Source organism: Ranitomeya imitator, chromosome 3 (genome assembly GCF_032444005.1).
Source record: "Ranitomeya imitator isolate aRanImi1 chromosome 3, aRanImi1.pri, whole genome shotgun sequence".
Classification (NCBI taxonomy): Eukaryota; Metazoa; Chordata; class Amphibia; order Anura; family Dendrobatidae; genus Ranitomeya; species Ranitomeya imitator.
In genome coordinates this window covers 178,814,059-178,833,696 of record NC_091284.1, presented here as the reverse complement: position 1 = coordinate 178,833,696, position 19,638 = coordinate 178,814,059, and the positions used below count along the sequence as shown (strand labels likewise).

Here is a 19,638-nt window from a genome sequence, read left to right as displayed (position 1 = left end):
AATAATGTGCCCCCACCCCACCGATTGCCCCCCCCCAGCCCTCCGATCTGGCCGGTACACTGCTCCGGCTCCCCTCCATCCTGTGCTCCGGCTCCCCCCGTGCTTTTGTCCGCTCCCCCCGTGCTCCAATCACCCTCCCCGTGCTCCAATCACCCCCCCTGCACTCCGATCCACCCCCCCGTGCTCCGTTCCACCCCCCCATGCACCGTTCCACCCCCCGTGCTCCGTTCCACCCCTCTCGCGCTCCGATCCACCCCCCATACTCCGATCCCCCTCCGTGCTCCCCCCCACCCCATCATACTTACCGATCCTGCCGGGGTCCGTCCATCTTCTCCCCGGGCGCCGCCATCTTCCAAAATGGCGGGCGCATGCGCAGTGCGCCCGCCGAATCTGCCGGCCGGCAGATTCGTTCCAAAGTGCATTTTGATCACTGAGATAGATTATATCTCAGTGATCAAAATAAAAAAAATAATAAATGACCCCCCCCCTTTGTCACCCCCATAGGTAGGGACAATAAAAAATAAAGATTTTTTTTTTCCACTAATGTTAGAATAGGGATAGGGTTAGGGGTAGGGTTAGGGGTAGGGGTAGGGGTAGGCTTAGGGGTAGGGTTAGGGTTAGGGTTAGGGGTAAGGTTAGGGCTAGGGGTAGGGCTAGGGGTAGGGTTAGGGCTAGGGCTAGGGGTAGGGTTAGGGCTAGCGTTAGGGTTTCGGTATGTGCACACGTATTCTGGTCCTCTGCAGATTTTTCCGCTGCGGATTTGATAAATCCGCAGTGCTAAACCGCTGCGTATTTATGGCGGATTTACCACGTTTTTTCTGCGCATTTCACTGCGGTTTTACAACTGCAATTTTCTATTTGAGCAGTTGTAAAACCGCTGCGGAATCCGCACAAAGAAGTGACATGCTGCGGAATGTAAACCGCTGCGTTTCCGTGCAGTTTTTCCGCAGCATGTGTACAGCGATTTTTGTTTCCCATAGGTTTACATTGAACTGTAAACTCATGGGAAACTGCTGCGGATCCGCAGCGTTTTCCGCAGCGTGTGCACATACCTTTAGAATTAGGCTATGTGCACACGGTGCGGATTTGGCTGCGGATCCGCAGCAGTGTTCCATCAGGTTTACAGTACCATGTAAACATATGGAAAACCAAATCCGCTGTGCCCATGGTGCGGAAAATACCATGCAGCATGTCAATTCTTTGTGTGGATTCCGCAGCGTTTTACACCTGTTCCTCAATAGGAATCCGCAGGTGAAATCCGCACAAAAAATACTGGAAATCCACGGAAAATCCGCAGGTAAAACGCAGTGCCTTTTACCCGCGGATTTTTCAAAGATGATGCTGAAAAATCTCACACGAATCCGCAACGTGGGCACATAGCCTTAGGGTTAGGGTTGGGTTGGAATTAGGGTTGTGGTTAGGGTTGTGATTAGGGTTACGGCTACAGTTGGGATTAGAGTTAGGGGTGTGTTGGGGTTAGTGTTGGAGGTAGAATTGAGGGGTTACCACTGTTTAGGCACATCAGGGGTCTCCAAACGCAACATGGCGCCACAATTGATTCCAGCCAATCTCGTATTCAAAAAGTCAAATGGTGCTCCCTCACTTCCGAGCCCCGACGTGTGCCCAAACAGTGGTTTACCCCCACATATGGGGTACCAGCATACTCAGGATAAACTGCGCAACAATTACTGGGGTCCAATTTCTCCTGTTACCCTTGTGAAAATAAAAAAATGCTTGCTAAAACATCATTTTTGAGGAAAGAAAAATGATTTTTTATTTTCACGGCTCTGCGTTGTAAACGTCTGTGAAGCACTTGGGGGTTCAAAGTGCTCACCACATATCTAGATAAGTTCCTTGGGGGGGTCTAGTTTCTAAAATGGGGTCACTTGTGGGGGGTTTCTACTGTTTAGGCACACCAGGGGCTCTGCAAACGCAACGTGACGCCCGCAGACCATTCCATCAAAGTCTGCATTTCAAAAGTCACTACTTCCCTTCTGAGCCCCGACGTGTGCCCAAACAGTGGTTTACCTCCACACATGGGGTATCAGCGTACTCAGGAGAAACTGGACAACAACTTTTGGGGTCAAATTTCTCCTGTAACCCTTGGGAAAATAAAAAATTCTGGGCTAAATAATTATTTTTGAGGAAAGAAAACGTATTTATTATTTTCACGGCTCTGCATTATAAACTTCTATGAAGCACTTGGGGGTTCAAAGTGCTCACCACACATCTAGATAAGTTCCTTTCGGGGTCTAGTTTCCAAAATGGGGTCACTTGTGGGGGGTTTCTACTGTTTAGCCACATCAGGGCTCTGCAAACGCAACGTGACGCCCGCAGAGCATTCCATCAAAGTCTGCATTTCAAAACGTCACTACTTCAATTCCGAGCCCCGGCATGTGCCCAAACAGTAGTTTACCCCCACATATGGGGTATCACCGTACTCAGGAGAAACTGGACAACAAATATTGGGGTCAAATTTCTCCTGTTACCCTTGGGAAAATTAAAAAATTCTGGGCTAAATAATTATTTTTGAGGAAAGAAAACGTATTTATTATTTTCACGGCTCTGCATTATAAACTTCTGTGAAGCACTTGGGGGTTCAAAGTGCTCACCACACATCTAGATAAGTTCCTTTCGGGGTCTAGTTTCCAAAATGGGGTCACTTGTGGGGGGTTTTACTGTTAAGCCACATCAGGGGCTCTGCAAACGCAACGTGACGCCCACAGAGCATTCCATCAAAGTCTGCATTTCAAAACGTCACTACTTCACTTCCGAGCCCCGACATGTGCCCAAACAGTGGTTTACCCCCACATATGGGGTATCAGCGTACTCAGGAGAAATTGGACAACAACTTTTGGGGTCAAATTTCTCCTGTTACCCTTGGAAAAATAAAAAATTGCAGGCTAAAAGATCATTTTTGAGAAAATATTTTTTTTTTTTTTTCATGGCTCTGCATTATAAACTTCTGTGAAGCACTTGGGGGTTCAAAGTCCTCACCACACATCTAGATTAGTTCTTTTGGTGGACTAGTTTCCAAAATGGGGTCATTTCTGGGGGATCTCCAATGTTTAGGCACACAGGGGCTCTCCAAACGTGACATGGTGTCCGCTAATGATTGGAGCTAATTTTCCATTTAAAAAGCCAAATGGCGTGCCTTCCCTTCCGAGCCCTGCCGTGCGCCCAAACAGTGGTTTACCCCCACATATGGGGTTTCAGCGTGCTCAGGACAAACTGGAAAAATAGGAAATTCCAGGCTAAAAAAATCATTTTTGAGGAAAGAAAAATTATTTTTTATTTTCATGGCTCTGCGTTATAAACTTCTGTGAAGCACCTGGGGGTTTAAAGTGCTCAATATGCATCTAGATAAGTTCCTTGGGGGGTCTAGTTTCCAAAATGGGGTCACTTGTGGGGGAGCTCCAATGTTTAGGCACACAGGGGCTCTCCAAACGCAACATGGTGTCCACTAACAATTGGAGCTAATTTTCCATTCAAAAAGTCAAATGGCGCGCCTTCCCTTCCGAGCCCTGCCGCGTGCCCAAACAGTGGTTTATCCCCACATATGAGGTATCGGCGTACTTGGGAGAAATTGCCCAACAAATTTTATGATCCATTTTATCCTATTGCCCATGTGAAAATGAAAAAATTGAGGCGAAAATAATTTTTTTGTGAAAAAAAAGTACTTTTTCATTTTACAGATCAATTTGTGAAGCACTTGAGGGTTTAAAGTGCTCACTAGGCATCTAAATAAGTTCCTTGGGGGGTCTAGTTTCCAAAATGGGGTCACTTGTGGGGGAGCACCAATGTTTAGGCACACAGGAGCTCTCCAAACGCGACATGGTGTCCGCTAACGATGGAGATAATTTTTCATTCAAAAAGTCAAATGGCGCTCCTTCCCTTCCGAGCCTTACCATGTTCCCAAACAGTGGTTTACCCCCACATATGAGGTATCAGTGTACTCAGGAGACATTGCCCAACAAATTTTAGGATCCATTTTATCTTGTTGCCCATGTGAAAATGAAAAAATTGAGGCTAAAAGAATTTTTTTGTGAAAAAAAAGTACTTTTTCATTTTTACGGATCAATTTGTGAAGCACCTGGGAGTTCAAAGTGCTCACTATGCATCTAGATAAGTTCCTTGGGGCGTCTAGTTTCCAAAATGGGGTCACTTGTGGGGGAGCTCCAATTTTTAGGCACACGGGGGCTCTCCAAACGTGACATGGTGTTCGCTAAAGAGTGGAGCCAATTTTTGATTCAAAAAGTCAAGTGGCGCTCCTTCCCTTCCAAGCCCTGCCGTGCGCCCAAACAGTGGTTTACTCCCACATATGAGGTATCAGCGTACTCAGGACAAATTGGACAACAACTTTCGTGGTTCAGTTTCTCCTTTTACCATTGGGAAAATAAAAAAATTGTTGCTAAAAGATAATTTTTGTGACTGAAAAGTTAAATGTTCATTTTTTCCTTCCATGTTGCTTCTGCTGCTGTGAAGCACCTGAAGGGTTAATAAACTTCTTGAATGTGGTTTTGAGTACCTTGAGGGGTGCAGTTTTTAGAATGGTGTCACTTTTGGGTATTTTCAGCCATATAGACCCCTCAAACTGACTTCAAATGTGAGGTGGTCCCTAAAAAAAATGGTTTTGGAAATTTCGTTGTAAAAATGAGAAATCGCTAGTCAAATTTTAACCCTTATAACTTCCTAGCAAAAAAAAATTTTGTTTCCAAAATTGTGCTGATGTAAAGTAAACATGTGGGAAATGTTATTTATTAACTATTTTGTGTCACATAACTCTCTGGTTTAACAGAATAAAAATTCAAAATGTGAAAATTGCAAAATTTTCAAAATTTTCGCCAAATTTCCGTTTTTATCACAAATAAACGCAGAATTTATTGACCTAAATTTACCACTAACATGAAGACCAATATGTCACGAAAAAACAATCTCAGAACCGCTAGGATCCATTGAAGCGTTCCTGAGTTATTACCTCATAAAGGGACACCGGTCAGAATTGCAAAAAACGGCAAGGTCTTTAAGGTCAAAATAGGCTGGGTCATGAAGGGGTTAATTTTATTATTTTTCCCTAACTAAGGGGGTGATAAAAAGGTTTGACTTACTGATTATAGCAGGCTTTTATAACGTTTGGCAGCTGTCACACACTAAAAGACGCTTTTTATTGCAAAAAAATAGTTTTTGCATCACGACATTTTGAGAGCTATCATTTTTCCATATTTTAGCCCACAGAGTCATGTGAGGTCTTGTTTTTTGATGGACGAGTTGACGTTTTATTGGTACCATTTTCGGGCTAATGACATTTTTTTATCGCTTTTTATTCCGATTTGTGTGAGGCAGAATAAACAAAAAAACAGCTATTCATGAATTTCTTTTGGGGGGGGCGTTTATACCGTTCCGCGTGTGGTAAAATTGATAAAGAAGTTTTATTCTACGGGTCAGTATGATGAAAGCAATACCTCATTTATATCTTTTTTTATGTTTTGGCGCTTTTATACAATAAAAACTATTTTACATAAAAAATAATTATTTTTGCATCGCTTTATTCTGAGAGCTATAACTTTTTTATATTTCCGGTGATGGAGCTGTATGGGGGCTTGTTTTTTGTGGGACAAAAAGACGTTTTCAGTGGTACCATGTTTATTTATATCTGTCTTTTTGATCGTGTGTTATTCCACTTTTTGCTCGACGGTATGATGGTAAAGCATTTTTTTTGCCTTGTTTTTTTTTTTTATGGTGTTCACTAAGGGGTTAACTAGTGGGACAGTTTTATAGGTTTGGTCTTACAGACGCGGTGATACTAAATATGTGTACTTTTATTGTTTAGATTTTTTTATTCAAATACATCAGCTCCTCTGCCGACTCCTGAACACTGCACTCATGTTTGATAACAGTGTTCCAGGGGTTAAAGTGCCAGGTGTCAGCTGTGAGAATCAGCTGACACCCGGCCGTGATCGGCCACGATCCCCCCTTCCCCCCTCCCCCCGTGAGCGCGGCTGATTGCCTATGATGTACTATTTCGTCCACGGGAATTAAGTCTCAGGTCACATGGACGGAATAGTATGTCAAATGCCAGAAAGGGGTTAAGGCATTCATCCCACATAGGGACCCACAGTAAAGAATTGCATAATGTGTCTCTGTATAGGAAAGCACACTCTTCTGCACTTTCTACGCAGTTAAACAATTTGCCTGTGCACACCTGCCAGACAGAGGTGGATAAAGCACACTTTTGGCTTCCATCTGGTTAGTTGGGTCCTAAGGGCACGTTACAGTGTAAGTCGTGACAAGTTCTCAATGTATACTTTAAGCTAAGTGCCCAGATGAAATGTACATCTGGTCTTCAAGGGGCTATCCAATATATATATATATATATATATATATATATATATATAAAGCTTGAAAAAGGATACCATATCTGAAACGTTGCCACGCCGTTCAGGCATTAAAAGCCCACTTTTTTCTTTTTTTTGTGTGCTGTTTTCCTTCTCCTTCTTTTACTTCTATAATTGAAGCCATTGGACCTCTGGTTTGGAAAGCTTTGCACCATAATTGCGGTAATATTGATGCTGTTCCTGTTTTTATATATATATATATATATATATATATATATATATACATATATATATATATATGTATATATATATATATATATATATATATATATACACTGCTCAAACAAATAAGGGGAACACTCAAATAACACATCCTAGATCTGAATGAAATGAAATATTCTCATTGAATACTTTGTTCCGTACAAAGTTGAATGTGCTGACAACAAAAACACACAAAAATCATTAATAGGATTCAAATCTATTAACCAGTGGATTTGGAACGATACTCAAAATCAAAGTGAAGAATCAAATTACAGGCTGGTCCAACTTCAGTGGAAATGCCTCAAAACAAGGAAACGATGCTCAGCAGTGTGTGTGTGGCTTCCAAGTGCCTGTATGACCTCAATATAATGCCTGGGCATGCTCCTGATGAGGCGGCGGATGGTCTCTTGAAGGATCTTCTCCAAGACCTGGACTAAAGCATCCGCCAACTCCTGGACAGTCTGTCGTGCAACGTGACGTTAGTGGATGGTGCAAGACATGATGTCCCAGATGTGTTCAATCGGATTCAGGTCTGGGGAATGGGCGGGCCAGTTCATAGCTTCAATGCCTTCATCTTGCAGGAACTGCTGACACACTCCAGCCACATGAGGTCTGGCATTGTCCTGCACTAGGAGGAATCCAGGGACAACCGCAACAGCATATGGCCTCACAAGGAGTCTGAGGATCTCATCCCAGTTCCTAATGGGAGTCAGGCTACCTCTGGCGAGCACATGAAGGGCTGTGCAGCCCTCCAAAGAAATGCCACCCCACACATTACCGACCCACTGCCAAACCGGTCATGCTGAAGGATGTTGCAGGCAGAAGGTCACTCTCCACAGCATCTCCAGACTCGGTCATGTTTGTCGCATTTGCTCAGTGTGAACCTGCTTTGATCTGAGAAGAGCACAGGGCGCCAGTGGCAAATTTGCCAATCCTGGTGTTTTGTGGCAAATGCCAAGTGTACTGCATGGTGTTGGGCTGTGAGCACAACCCCCATGTGTGGACGTCGGGCACTCAGACCATCCTCATGGAGTCGATTTCTAACCGTTTGTGCAGACACATGTACATTTGTGGCCTGCTGGAGGTCATTTTGCAGGGCGCTGGCAGTGCTCCTCCTGTTCCTCCTTGCACAAAGGCTGAGGCAGCGGTCCTGCTGCTGGGTCATTGCCCTCCTACTGCCCCTCCACGTCTCCTGGTGTACTGGCCTGTCTCCTGGTAGCGCCTCTAGCCTCTGGACACTACGTTGACAGACACAGCAAACCTTCTTGCCACAGCTCACATTGATATGCCATCCTGGAAAAGCTGCACTACCTGAACCACTTGTGTGGGTTGTAGAGTCCGTCTCATGCTACCACGAGTGTGAAAGCACAACCAACATTCAAAAGTGACCAAAACATCAGCCAGAAAGCATTGTTACTGAGATATGGTCTGTGGTCCTCGCTTGCAGAACTACTCCTTTATAGGGGGTGTCTTGATAATTGCCAATAATTTCCATCTGTTGTCTATTCCATTTGCACAACAGCATGTGAAATTGATTGTAAAACAGTGTTGCTTCCTAAGTGGACAGTTTGATTTCACAGAAATTTTATTTACTTGGAGTTATATTCTGTTGATTAAATGTTCCCTTTATTTTTTTGAGCAGTGTATATATAGAGTACAGACCAAAAGTTTTGACACACCTTCTCATTTAAAAATTTTTCTGTATTTTTATGACTATGAAAATTGTAAATTCACAATGAAGGCATCAAAACTATGAATTAGCACATGTGTAATTATATACTTAACAAAAATGTGTGAAACAACTGAAAATATGTCTTATATTCTAGGTTCTTCAAAGTAGCCACCTTTTGCTTTGATGACTGCTTTGCACACTCTCTTGAGGAGCTTCAAGAGGTAGTAAGTCACCGGAAATGGTCTTCCAACAATCTTGAAGGAGTTCCCAGAGATGCTTAGGACTTGTTGGCCCTTTTGCCTTCACTCTGCGGTCCAGCTCACCCCAAATCATCTCGATTGGGTTCAGGTCTGGTGACTGTGGAGGCCAGGTCATCTGGAGTACCACCCCATCACTCTCCTTCTTGGTCAAATAGCCCTTACACAGCCAGGTGGTGTGTTTGGGGTCATTGTCCTGTTGAAAAAAAATGGTGGTCCAACTAAACGCAAACCGTATGGAATAGCATGCTGCTGCAAGATGCTGTGGTAGCCATGCTGGTTCAGTATGCCTTCAATTTTGAGTAAATCCCCAACAGTGTCACCAGCAAAGCACCCCCACACCATCACACCTCCTCTTCCATGCTTCAAGGTGGGAACCAGGCATGTAGAGTCCATTCGTTCACCTTTTCTGCGTCGCACAAAGACACGGTGGTTGGAACCAAAGATCTCAAATTTGGACTCATCAGACCAAAGCACAGATTTCCACTGGTCTAATGTCCATTCCTTGTGTTCTTTAGCCCAAACAAGTCTCTTCTGTTTGTTGCCTGTCAGCAATGGTTTACTAGCAGCTATTTTACCATGAAGGCCTGCTGCACAAAGTCTCCTTTTAACAGTTGTTGTAGAGATGTGTCTGCTGCTAGAACTCTGTGTGGCATTGACCTGGTCTCTAATCTGAGCTGCTGTTAACCTGTGATTTCTGAAGCTGGTGACTCAGATAAACTTATCCTCAGAAGCAGAGGTGACTCTTGGTCTTCCTTTCCTGGGGTGGTCCTCATGTGAGCCAGTTTCTTTGTAGCGCTTGATGGTTTTTGCAACTGCACTTCGGGACACTTTCAAAGTTTTCCCAATTTTTTGGACTGACTGACCTTCATTTCTTAAAGTAATGATGGCCACTCGTTTTTCTTTACTTAGCTGCTTTTTTCTTGCCATAATACAAATTCTAACAGTCTATTCAGTAGGACCATCAGCTGTGTATCCACCAGACTTCTGCTCCACTCAACCGATGGCCCAACTCCATTTATAAGGCAAGAAATCCCACTTATTAGACCTGACCTGTGAAAAGAAATCATTTCCGGTGACTACCTCTTGAAGCTCATCAAGAGAATGCCAAGAGTGTGCCAAGCAGTCATCAAAGCAAAAGGTGGCTACTTTGAAGAACCTAGAATATAAGACATATTTTCAGTTGTTTCACACTCTTTTGTTAAATATATAATTCCACATGTGTTAATTCATAGTTTTGATGCCTTCAATGTGAATTTACAATTTTCATAGTCATGAAAATACAGAAAAATCTTTAAATGAGAAGGTGTGTCCAAACTTTTGGTCTGTACTATATACAGTTAGGTCCATATATATTTGGACAGGGACAACATTTTTCTTATTTTGGTTATAGATATTACCACAATGAATTTTAAACAAAACAAAACCGGTGCAGTTGAAGTTCAGACTTTCATCTTTCATTTGAGGGTATCCACATTAAAATTGGATGAAGGGCTTAGGAGTTTCAGCTCCTTAACATGTGCCACCCTGTTTTTAAAGGGACCAAAAGTAATTGGACAGATTCAATAATTTTAAAAAAATATGTTCATTTTTAATACTTGGTTGAAAACCCTTTGTTGGCAATGACTGCCTGAAGTCTTGAACTCATGGACATCACCAGACGCTGTGTTTCCTCCTTTTTGATGCTCTGCCAGGCCTGCACTGTGGTGGTTTTCAGTTGCTGTTTGTTTGTGGGCCTTTCTGTCTGAAGTTTAGTATTTAACAAGTTAAATGCATGCTCAATTGGGTTGAGATCAGGTGACTGACTTGGCCATTCAAGAATATTCCACTTCTTTGCTTTAATAAACTCCTGGGTTGCTTTGGCTTTATGTTTTGGGTCACTGTCCTTCTGTAGTATGAAACGACGACCAATCAGTTTGGCTGCATTTGGCTGGATCTGAGCACACAGTATGTCTCTGAATACCTCAGAATTCATTCGGCTGCTTCTGTCCTGTGTCACATCATCAATAAACACTAGTGACCCAGTGCCACTGGCAGCCATGCATGCCCAAGCCATCACACTGCCTTCGCCGTGTTTTACAGATGATGTGGTATGCTTTGGATCATGAGCTGTACCACGCCTTCACCATACTTTTCTCTTTCCATCATTCTGGTAGAGGTTGATCTTGGTTTCATCTGTCCAAAGAATGTTCTTCCAGAACTATGCTGGCTTTTTTAGATGTTTTTTAGCAAAGTCCAGTCTAGCCTATATTCTTGATGCCTATGAGTGGCTTGCACCGTGCAGTGAACCCTCTGTATTTACTTTCATGCAGTCTTCTCTTTATGGTACATTTGGATATTGATACGCCGACCTCCTGGGGAGTGTTGGTCACTTGGTTGGCTGTTGTGAAGGGGTTTCTCTTCACCATGGAGATTATTCTGAGATCATCCACCACTGTTGTCTTCCGTGGGCGCCCAGGTCTTTTTGCCTTGATGAGTTCACCAGTGCTTTCTTTCTTTCTCAGGATGTACCAAACTGTAGATTTTGCCACTCCTAATATTGTAGCAATTTCTCGAATGGGTTTTTTCTGTTTTTGCAGCTTAAGGATAGCTTGTTTCATCTGCATGGAGAGCTCCTTTGACCGCATGTTTACTTCACAGCAAAACCTTCCAAATGCAAACACCACACCTCAAATCAACTCCAGGCCTTTTATCTGCTTAATTGAGAATGACATAATGAAGGGATTGCCCACACCTGTCAATGAAATAGCCTTGGAATCAATTGTCCAATTACTTTTGGTCCCTTTAAAAACAGGGTGGCACATCTTAAGGAGCTGAAACTCCTAAAACCTTCATCAAATTTTAATGTGGATACCCTCAAATGAAAGCTGAAAGTCTGGACTTCAACTGCATATGAATTGTTTTGTTTAAAATTCATTGTGGTAATGTCTATAACAAAAATTAGAAAAATGTTGTCTCTGTCCAAATATATATGGACCTAACTGTATATACAGTGGGGCAAAAAAGTATTTAGTCAGTCAGCAATAGTGCAAGTTCCACCACTTAAAAAGATGAGAGGCGTCTGTAATTTACATCATAGGTAGACCTCAACTATGGGAGACAAACTGAGAAAAAAAAATCCAGAAAATCACATTGTCTGTTTTTTTAACATTTTATTTGCATATTATGGTGGAAAATAAGTATTTGGTCAGAAACAAAATTTCATCTCAATACTTTGTAATATATCCTTTGTTGGCAATGACAGAGGTCAAACGTTTTCTGTAAGTCTTCACAAGGTTGCCACACACTGTTGTTGGTATGTTGGCCCATTCCTCCATGCAGATCTCCTCTAGAGCAGTGATGTTTTTGGCTTTTCGCTTGGCAACACGGACTTTCAACTCCCTCCAAAGGTTTTCTATAGGGTTGAGATCTGGAGACTGGCTAGGCCACTCCAGGACCTTGAAATGCTTCTTACGAAGCCACTCCGTTGCCCTGGCGGTATGCTTTGGATCATTGTCATGTTGAAAGACCCATCCACGTTTCATCTTCAATGCCCTTGCTGATGGAAGGAGGTTTGCACTCAAAATCTCACGATACATGGCCCCATTCATTCTTTCATGTACCCGGATCAGTCGTCCTGGCCCCTTTGCAGAGAAACAGCCCCAAAGCATGATGTTTCCACCACCATGCTTTACAGTAGGTATGGTGTTTGATGGATGCAACTCAGTATTCTTTTTCCTCCAAACACGACAAGTTGTGTTTCTACCAAACAGTTCCAGTTTGGTTTCATCAGACCATAGGACATTCTCCCAAAACTCCTCTGGATCATCCAAATGCTCTCTAGCAAACTTCAGACGGGCCCGGACATGTACTGGCTTAAGCAGTGGGACACATCTGGCACTGCAGGATCTGAGTCCATGGTGGTATAGTGTGTTACTTATGGTAGGCCTTGTTACATTGGTCCCAGCTCTCTGCAGTTCATTCACTAGGTCCCCCCGCGTGGTTCTGGGATTTTTGCTCACCGTTCTTGTGATCATTCTGACCCCACGGGGTGGGATTTTGCGTGGAGCCCCAGATCGAGGGAGATTATCAGTGGTCTTGTATGTCTTCCATTTTCTAATTATTGCTCCCACCGTTGATTTCTTCACTCCAAGCTGGTTGGCTATTGCAGATTCAGTCTTCCCAGCCTGGTGCAGGGCTACAATTTTGTTTCTGGTGTCCTTTGACAGCTCTTTGGTCTTCACCATAGTGGAGTTTGGAGTCAGACTGTTTGAGGGTGTGCACAGGTGTCTTTTTATACTGATAACAAGTTTAAACAGGTGCCATTACTACAGGTAATGAGTGGAGGAAAGAGGAGACTCTTAAAGATGAAGTTACAGGTCTGTGAGAGCCAGAAATCTTGATTGTTTGTTTCTGACCAAATACTTATTTTCCACCATAATATGCAAATAAAATGTTAAAAAAACAGACAATGTGATTTTCTGGATTTTTTTTTCTCAGTTTGTCTCCCATAGTTGAGGTTTACCTATGATGTAAATTACAGACGCCTCTCATCTTTTTAAGTGGTGGAACTTGCACTATTGCTGACTGACTAAATACTTTTTTGCCCCACTGTATATATACAGCTGAAGATGTTATAAAAACCTATTTTCCCCATGACTGTTTCTCACTGACCACTCCAGTGGTGCACCTGGTCTTTGCTTACATCGAACTGGAATGTGATTTTTTTCAGCCAATCAGAAATTGCAGTGGCCATGTGCCATACAACTGGCATAATTGGTTTTGTCGCTGAGCAATGATGTAGGAATGGTGGTGGTGATGTCCTGCTCCTTGATACCCCAAATGGTTAAATGTGTTTTGCATTAATGGGTGTTGTCCAGGGTAACACCCACTGGGGCTGCAGTCTAGCCTAGATAGGGTTAACTGTAAAGGCCAGCCCAGTTTGTGGAGGGGGAACTAAGAGTTAGTGCCATGTTCAGGAAGTGATATTTCAAAGGAGAGGAGTTGTGCAAAGTGACAGCAGCAGTCGCAGGCACTAGGCTACTAGGGACAAAGTGGGCCTAATACTCAGTGCAGTGGATTGCCAAAGAACCCTTCCATGTGAATCCGTCTGCTGACCTGGAAACCTCGAGATGGATGTCAAGGCCTGTGAAGTTACAGGGAAAGATCGACTCAAACTTAAGAGGCGGGAGGTGATGCAATCTGGGTGCACTGCTAGTGTTGGAGAAGAATTCCTAGTGCTAGAGAAGGTAACAAGAGGGACACTTTACCCATGCGGAGAACCAGGGCTGAAGTTTTGTCCGGTATCTGTTGGAAAGACACCAACCCATTGGGCCTTATCCTTTATGTCGTTTTGTAAAGACTGCCAGCTGTCAAGTAAAATTTAGATTGTTTTTAGGAATCCTGTGTCCCCTGGATTGATTGCTGCCAAGATTCCAGAAGAGAAAAACCTGGAGCCAATGGAAGCCTGTGGGCCAGAAGTAAGTGTGATGTACCCCACACACAGCAGCACACCGAGACGGGGACACATGTTTTATGTAGAGTTCCAGAGAAAGTGGAAGCAGCAGTTCATCCATGACTACCTTGCTTGGGCCCTTAACAATGATGCAAGTAGTATTGCACATGACTGCTTCTGTCACTGACTGACTGCAGTGGTCACATGCTGGTCACATGCTGGCTGTTTGTAAACAGAGACCAGGATCAACAGCAGCAGCTGTTGCAAATTAGTAACATGATTTTACATTGCAACAAAACTCTTGTGACTGCATTGATAAATCATCCATAAGTGTTTAAGTGTATATTCACATGGAAGCTTTCGACATGGATTTTTCTGGATTAAAAATCTACATATAAAGTACTTAAAAAAAATATACACTTTTTTGGGGAGGGGGATTGTGCTATTGTTTTTTCTGCTTCAGTACATTGAGTAGTCAGATTTAAATAGGGTTTATTTTTCAAGCAGAACTGCATGAAGAATTCACATGCTGCTTGTTTTTCCACATGAAATAAAAAGATTGCACCATGTGCAATATGGGTATAGTTTTCCATTTAACATGAAATGGAACATTATTTTGAGAGTATTTGAAGAGGCTTTTCATGTGGATTTTGAGCGGAATATGTTTCCATCTATAATACACATTGTGTGAATATACTATAAGCAAAACAAAACAAATTAAAAACTATTGAAGCAACATGCAGTTCTTTCAATATTCACTGTGCATTCTGTGTTTTTAGCCAGTATTAAACATTACTTGTTATTACAGGAAAAAAAATGCACAGGGATTTTTATAACACATCCACTTACTAGATCGCACATAGTGAACAAAGAAAAATGTGTTGCGTTTCTGCCATGTAAAACTCCCATGATTGTTCTCATTAGTTCCATAAACCGCAAAACTCATGGGTTTCAACATTTTTATTTTAAGTGAAAAAACAGATTATGTGCAGTTAAATCAATAATACCTCACCCGAATAGTATGTGTTCGTCCACCAACCCTGTCCTGAGCCTCCAACACAATGACATTGAGTCCTGCTTCTGTCAGAAGTTTAGCAGCTGAAAGGCCTGAAAAAAATATACAAAACCAATTACAAACTTTACACATTCACGAACAATTAGGAAATGCGAAGTATTTGGTGTAGTGTACTGTAATTCAGATAATTTATTGTGTAGTACTATAGATACTGTAACAAAGTCACTGGCAGAGTGCTGGAGGGGAAATACGTTTCACTGAGGCAATTCAGTGATCTGAAACCCAGAAGTTTCCTCCAGCACACTATGCGTTGAGAGGGGTTAATCGGCCATTTTAAGGCCTGAGTTTTTGTGAGCAACCATAGATTAGGTGGGAGGTTGTCCACCAGGCCTCCAGATCTGGAGAAGTGGTTTTTAGAACCTGACTGTTATATGCTGAGCGGGCGGATCCCAGCAGCTGCAGAGATTGTATACGATTTTGTTTTTTTCTTTCCTGTTTTGCCCAAGGGGCCATGTTTATTTTTACTTCACATTGGTTTATTCCACCTGTCTAATAAACCAGCAAAAGATTTAATGAGACAGTGTACTTGTATCTACCTGCGTGTGCAGCTGAGAGAGCCGATCTACCACAATACATATTAGTCTCATTATGGGATTCTGTAATTGTAGATACTAGTTTATTTCTATCTGATATCGACTGCTTCCATGTTTGGTACTACTTGTTCTGTTCTTTTGCAGTTTAGTTTTGTTATAAGATGAATCATCAATTACATTGACATTTTAAATGGTTCCCATACCAGTAGCTAGGGTGTGATTATTCATGTGTATCATCATCCACAGACATTGAGGAAATTGAGTTCAGTAATTGACAGACCACTGTTTTTCATCTTCTTAGACTCTTGTGAGAGCAAGATTCATTTATCTGTCCTGACTCCGTTTTGGTTGTTCTACATGCATCTCATTTCTTTCCAAAATGGATTCTCAGGAATTTCGTTAACAGGACTTAGAGATAACGTAGCAAAGTGAAAGTGAGAGGTACCACACCAAGAGAGAGTTCTGCTTAGATACATAAGAGTGTTCTACATGGTACTTCTCTACGTATTTAGATTTTACAATTTAATTTGGAGCAGGTACCACATATCAGAACGTCCCACATTCTGTGGTGATGACACTCTCTTGTAACAGTGTTGGTGCCAGAGGACTGGAGGATGGCTCATGTGGAATTTAAGAAATATAAGAAGGTGGATTCAGGCAACTACATTCCGGGACGTCTGACATCAGTAGTGTGCAAAGTTTTTGAGGGGATTGTAAGAGATGACCTGCAGAAATATATTGCAGATAATAATATAATAACTGACAGCCAGCATGGATTCATGAAGACTAAGTCGTGTCTAACTAACATGTTTGGTTTCTATGAGGAGGTGAGTGCAAATCTGGATGTACAATAGGTAATACGGCTGATGTGATTTTTGTGGACTTTGAAAAGGCACTTGATATTGTACCACATAACAGCCTTATACTTAAGTTCCAGAACCAGGGACTGGGGAAACCTATATGCAGAAAGGTAAAGAATTGGTTAAAAAACAGGAAACAAAGTCGTCGTAAATGGTACATTCTATAAAAGATTCTTTCTAATCTCTTAGTTAACCCTTTTATGACCTTGGGTGACCTTTGACCAGCTGTCATGTGCCCAAAACAGTTGCTGTTGGAATCGCAAACCACCTGTGGCTGTTAACAGGTACGGACTGGGGCTGAAATTCAGTCCTGGCATTTGAAATCACACAGGCCCAGGTTGTCCCCATCCACATGAACCAGATGGGATATATTACTAATATTACCCTGGATGGAAGAGAAAGGAAGATTTTCTACAAGACCAATATTTCTAATGATACCGGTGACCTGCTGGGGTAAGTGACGTAGTCAGCGACTTTGTGCTCCATTACAACTCTTAACAGTATGGGTGTCTTGAGAACACTGATTCTGTTAACAACATAGCAGACAAGGCAGCCCATGACCAGACAGGCCCTTCTGGCATTTGCCAGAATTGCCAGATGGCCAGTCCGGCCCTGGCTGTTAATATGCTAAGTTCCGCTGTCAATCTCTGAGAGCGGCATTTAACTCACTTAAACCAGATGCACGTCATAAGACCCGCCCATCTGTGCTCCGTCATGTGATAGAGGGGGTGCTAATGAGTTGACATGGCAGCCGGGGGTTTGCAGAAGACCCCCGTTCTTGTCATTGCAGATCTCCTATGAATTTCAGCCTGTGGCTCATGATGATGATTCCTGTTACACATAACAGGGCTGAAGGATGGTTGAAGCTTCAAGTCTCCTAACGGGACGATTGTATAAAATAAAAGCAAAAAAATATTTTAATTAAAAAAAAAAGAATAAAATAAATAAATAATAATAAATACACATTTGGTATTTCTGATCTATCAAAATATAAAGTAGAATCATCCGATCGGTAACAGCGTTACAAGAAAAAACAAAATGTCAGAACTACGTTGTTTTGCTCGCCACAACATTGCAATAAAATGCAATTACAGGCCAACAAAACATCCTATGTACCTACAGCCCATCTTTGACAGGTTGGAGAGCAAGTGGTTGGAGAGCAAGATGGAAGGCATTATTGCGAAGATTCTGAAGATTAATGTGGATTTTAGTGTGGAGGCAAATTGTTTGAAAGCGACTGTTCTGGAGAAGGAGCGAAGCGAGAGAGACAACAGCGCATCATGCGTCAGCGGCGACGGTGTTTGTGGATACACCCCATCACAGCACAGAGAATGACGCGGGGAGTCTATTCCACTTTATACATGGAGCTACGAGGAAACCCTGAGAAGTTTTTCAGCTACGTGCGGATGAAAGCGCAGAACTTTGACGTGTTTGTGGAATGGATTGGACACCTCATCGCAAGAAGTGATACGTATTGCTGCTTCTCCGTTTCACCGGCAGAGCGTCTGATGGTGACTCTTCGGTAAGCCATTTTTATTGTATCTCCTACTGTTAAAGCACAATTATAACTGTAATGTTGTTGCTGGTAGTTTTTAAATATTATTTTTATTGTATCTCCTCTCCAACTGTTAAAGCTGACTTATAACTGTAAAGTTATTACTGGCATTTTGCATTAATCTTTGACTTTTTTTCCACAGATTCCTTGCAACTGGAGAATCCCTTTCGTCACTTCGCTTCCAGTTCCGATTTTTGATTTCCACCATATTCAGAATTGTCAAGCACACCTGCCGTGCATTGTGGGACAGTCTACATGCGGAATTTATACCACATCCCACAATGGAGATTTGGCTGGAGATTGCGGACAAATTCGCACAAATTTGTCAGTTTCCCAATTGCTTGAAAGCTGTGGACGGGAAATATATACGCATCGTAAAACCTGCTGGATCGGTATATTTTAACTACAAAAAATATTTCTCCATCGTGCTCATGGCCATCGCAGATACTGAATACAAATTTATAGCGGTCGATATTGGGGCCTATGGACGCTCCAATGATTCACAAGTGTTTAAAGTGTCTGCAATGGAGCATCATCTCTATGGAAGGAAACACCTTTGAATTTCAACCACCAAGACCACTTCCTCAAACCTCTGGGCCACCATTGCCATTTGTATGTGTTGGAGATGAATCATTTCAACTATCGGAGCACCTGCTGAAACCATACTCCAGTAGTGGATTGACGGCAACTAAACGAATTTTTAATTACCGCCTAACACAAGCACGAAGAATGGTGGCGTGCGCTTTTGGAATTCTAACAGCCAAATGGTGAGTTCTCTTGACCGCTATCAAACCGAAGGCTGACACTGTTGACAAGGTGGTGAAAGCTTGTGTGGTCCTGCACAATTTTGTTATGTGAAAGGAACCATTGGTGACCACTCTGAAGAAACCACCTTGCATGATTATCAGAACATTACTTTTAGAAGTTCTGTGACAGTTTCCAGAATGAGGGACAAATTTGCTGAATACTTTATGTCACCTCAAGGAAGAGTAGACTGGCAGGATGAGAGAGTTTGAAAATTGTGTTTTGGACCTTGCTACCAAAAGTATTTATCCTTTTTTAACCAAAGTATTGTACCTGGTTGTGATTTTCCCAAAGTTTATTACTTTTTTTTACCCAATATTACTTTGTTTATTACCTTTTTTGCCCAAAGTGTTGTACATGTTTTTACCTAAGTTTTGTACCTGGTTGGGATTTTCTCAAAGTTTATTACCTTTTTTTACCGAGTATTAGCTTGTTTATTACCTGTATTGTATTTGTTTTACCCAATGTATTGTACCTGGTTGTGATTTCCCAAATGTTTATTACCTTTTTAACCCAAAGTATTGTATCTATTTTACCCATACTATTAAACCTTATAATGTAATAAATTACACCAATTTTTTAAACCAAAAAAGTACTTTATTTGAGAAATCTTTTAACAAAACTTTTATAAATTTAAAAACTGTGAGGTGGATATAATACTGGAGGTACTGTCAGATTGGGTCACTTCGACAGTGGGAGTGTGGAGAGAGGATGGTGCTGAAGGATAAGGAGGAAAAACAGAAGGTGAAGGGGTGGAGAAAGTAAGAGAATGTGTGGACATGAAACCGTGAGTAGTGGTGGGAACTTGGAAGGTTTGAGGGGTGGAGTGAAGGGATTGGGAGACAGAGGAGG

At 42.2% G+C, this 19,638-nt stretch overlaps 1 protein-coding gene across 1 annotated transcript in view; it reads right to left on the bottom strand.

The window, feature by feature from the left end:
* LOC138673069 (amine oxidase [flavin-containing] B-like) overlaps positions 1-19,638 on the bottom strand; it is a 160,905-nt gene that overhangs the window by 119,240 nt on the left and 22,027 nt on the right. The window contains exon 2 of the mRNA XM_069761650.1: positions 14,972-15,066. Within this exon, the coding sequence (XP_069617751.1) occupies positions 14,972-15,066 (95 nt within the window). The remainder of the gene's footprint in view (positions 1-14,971; positions 15,067-19,638) is intronic.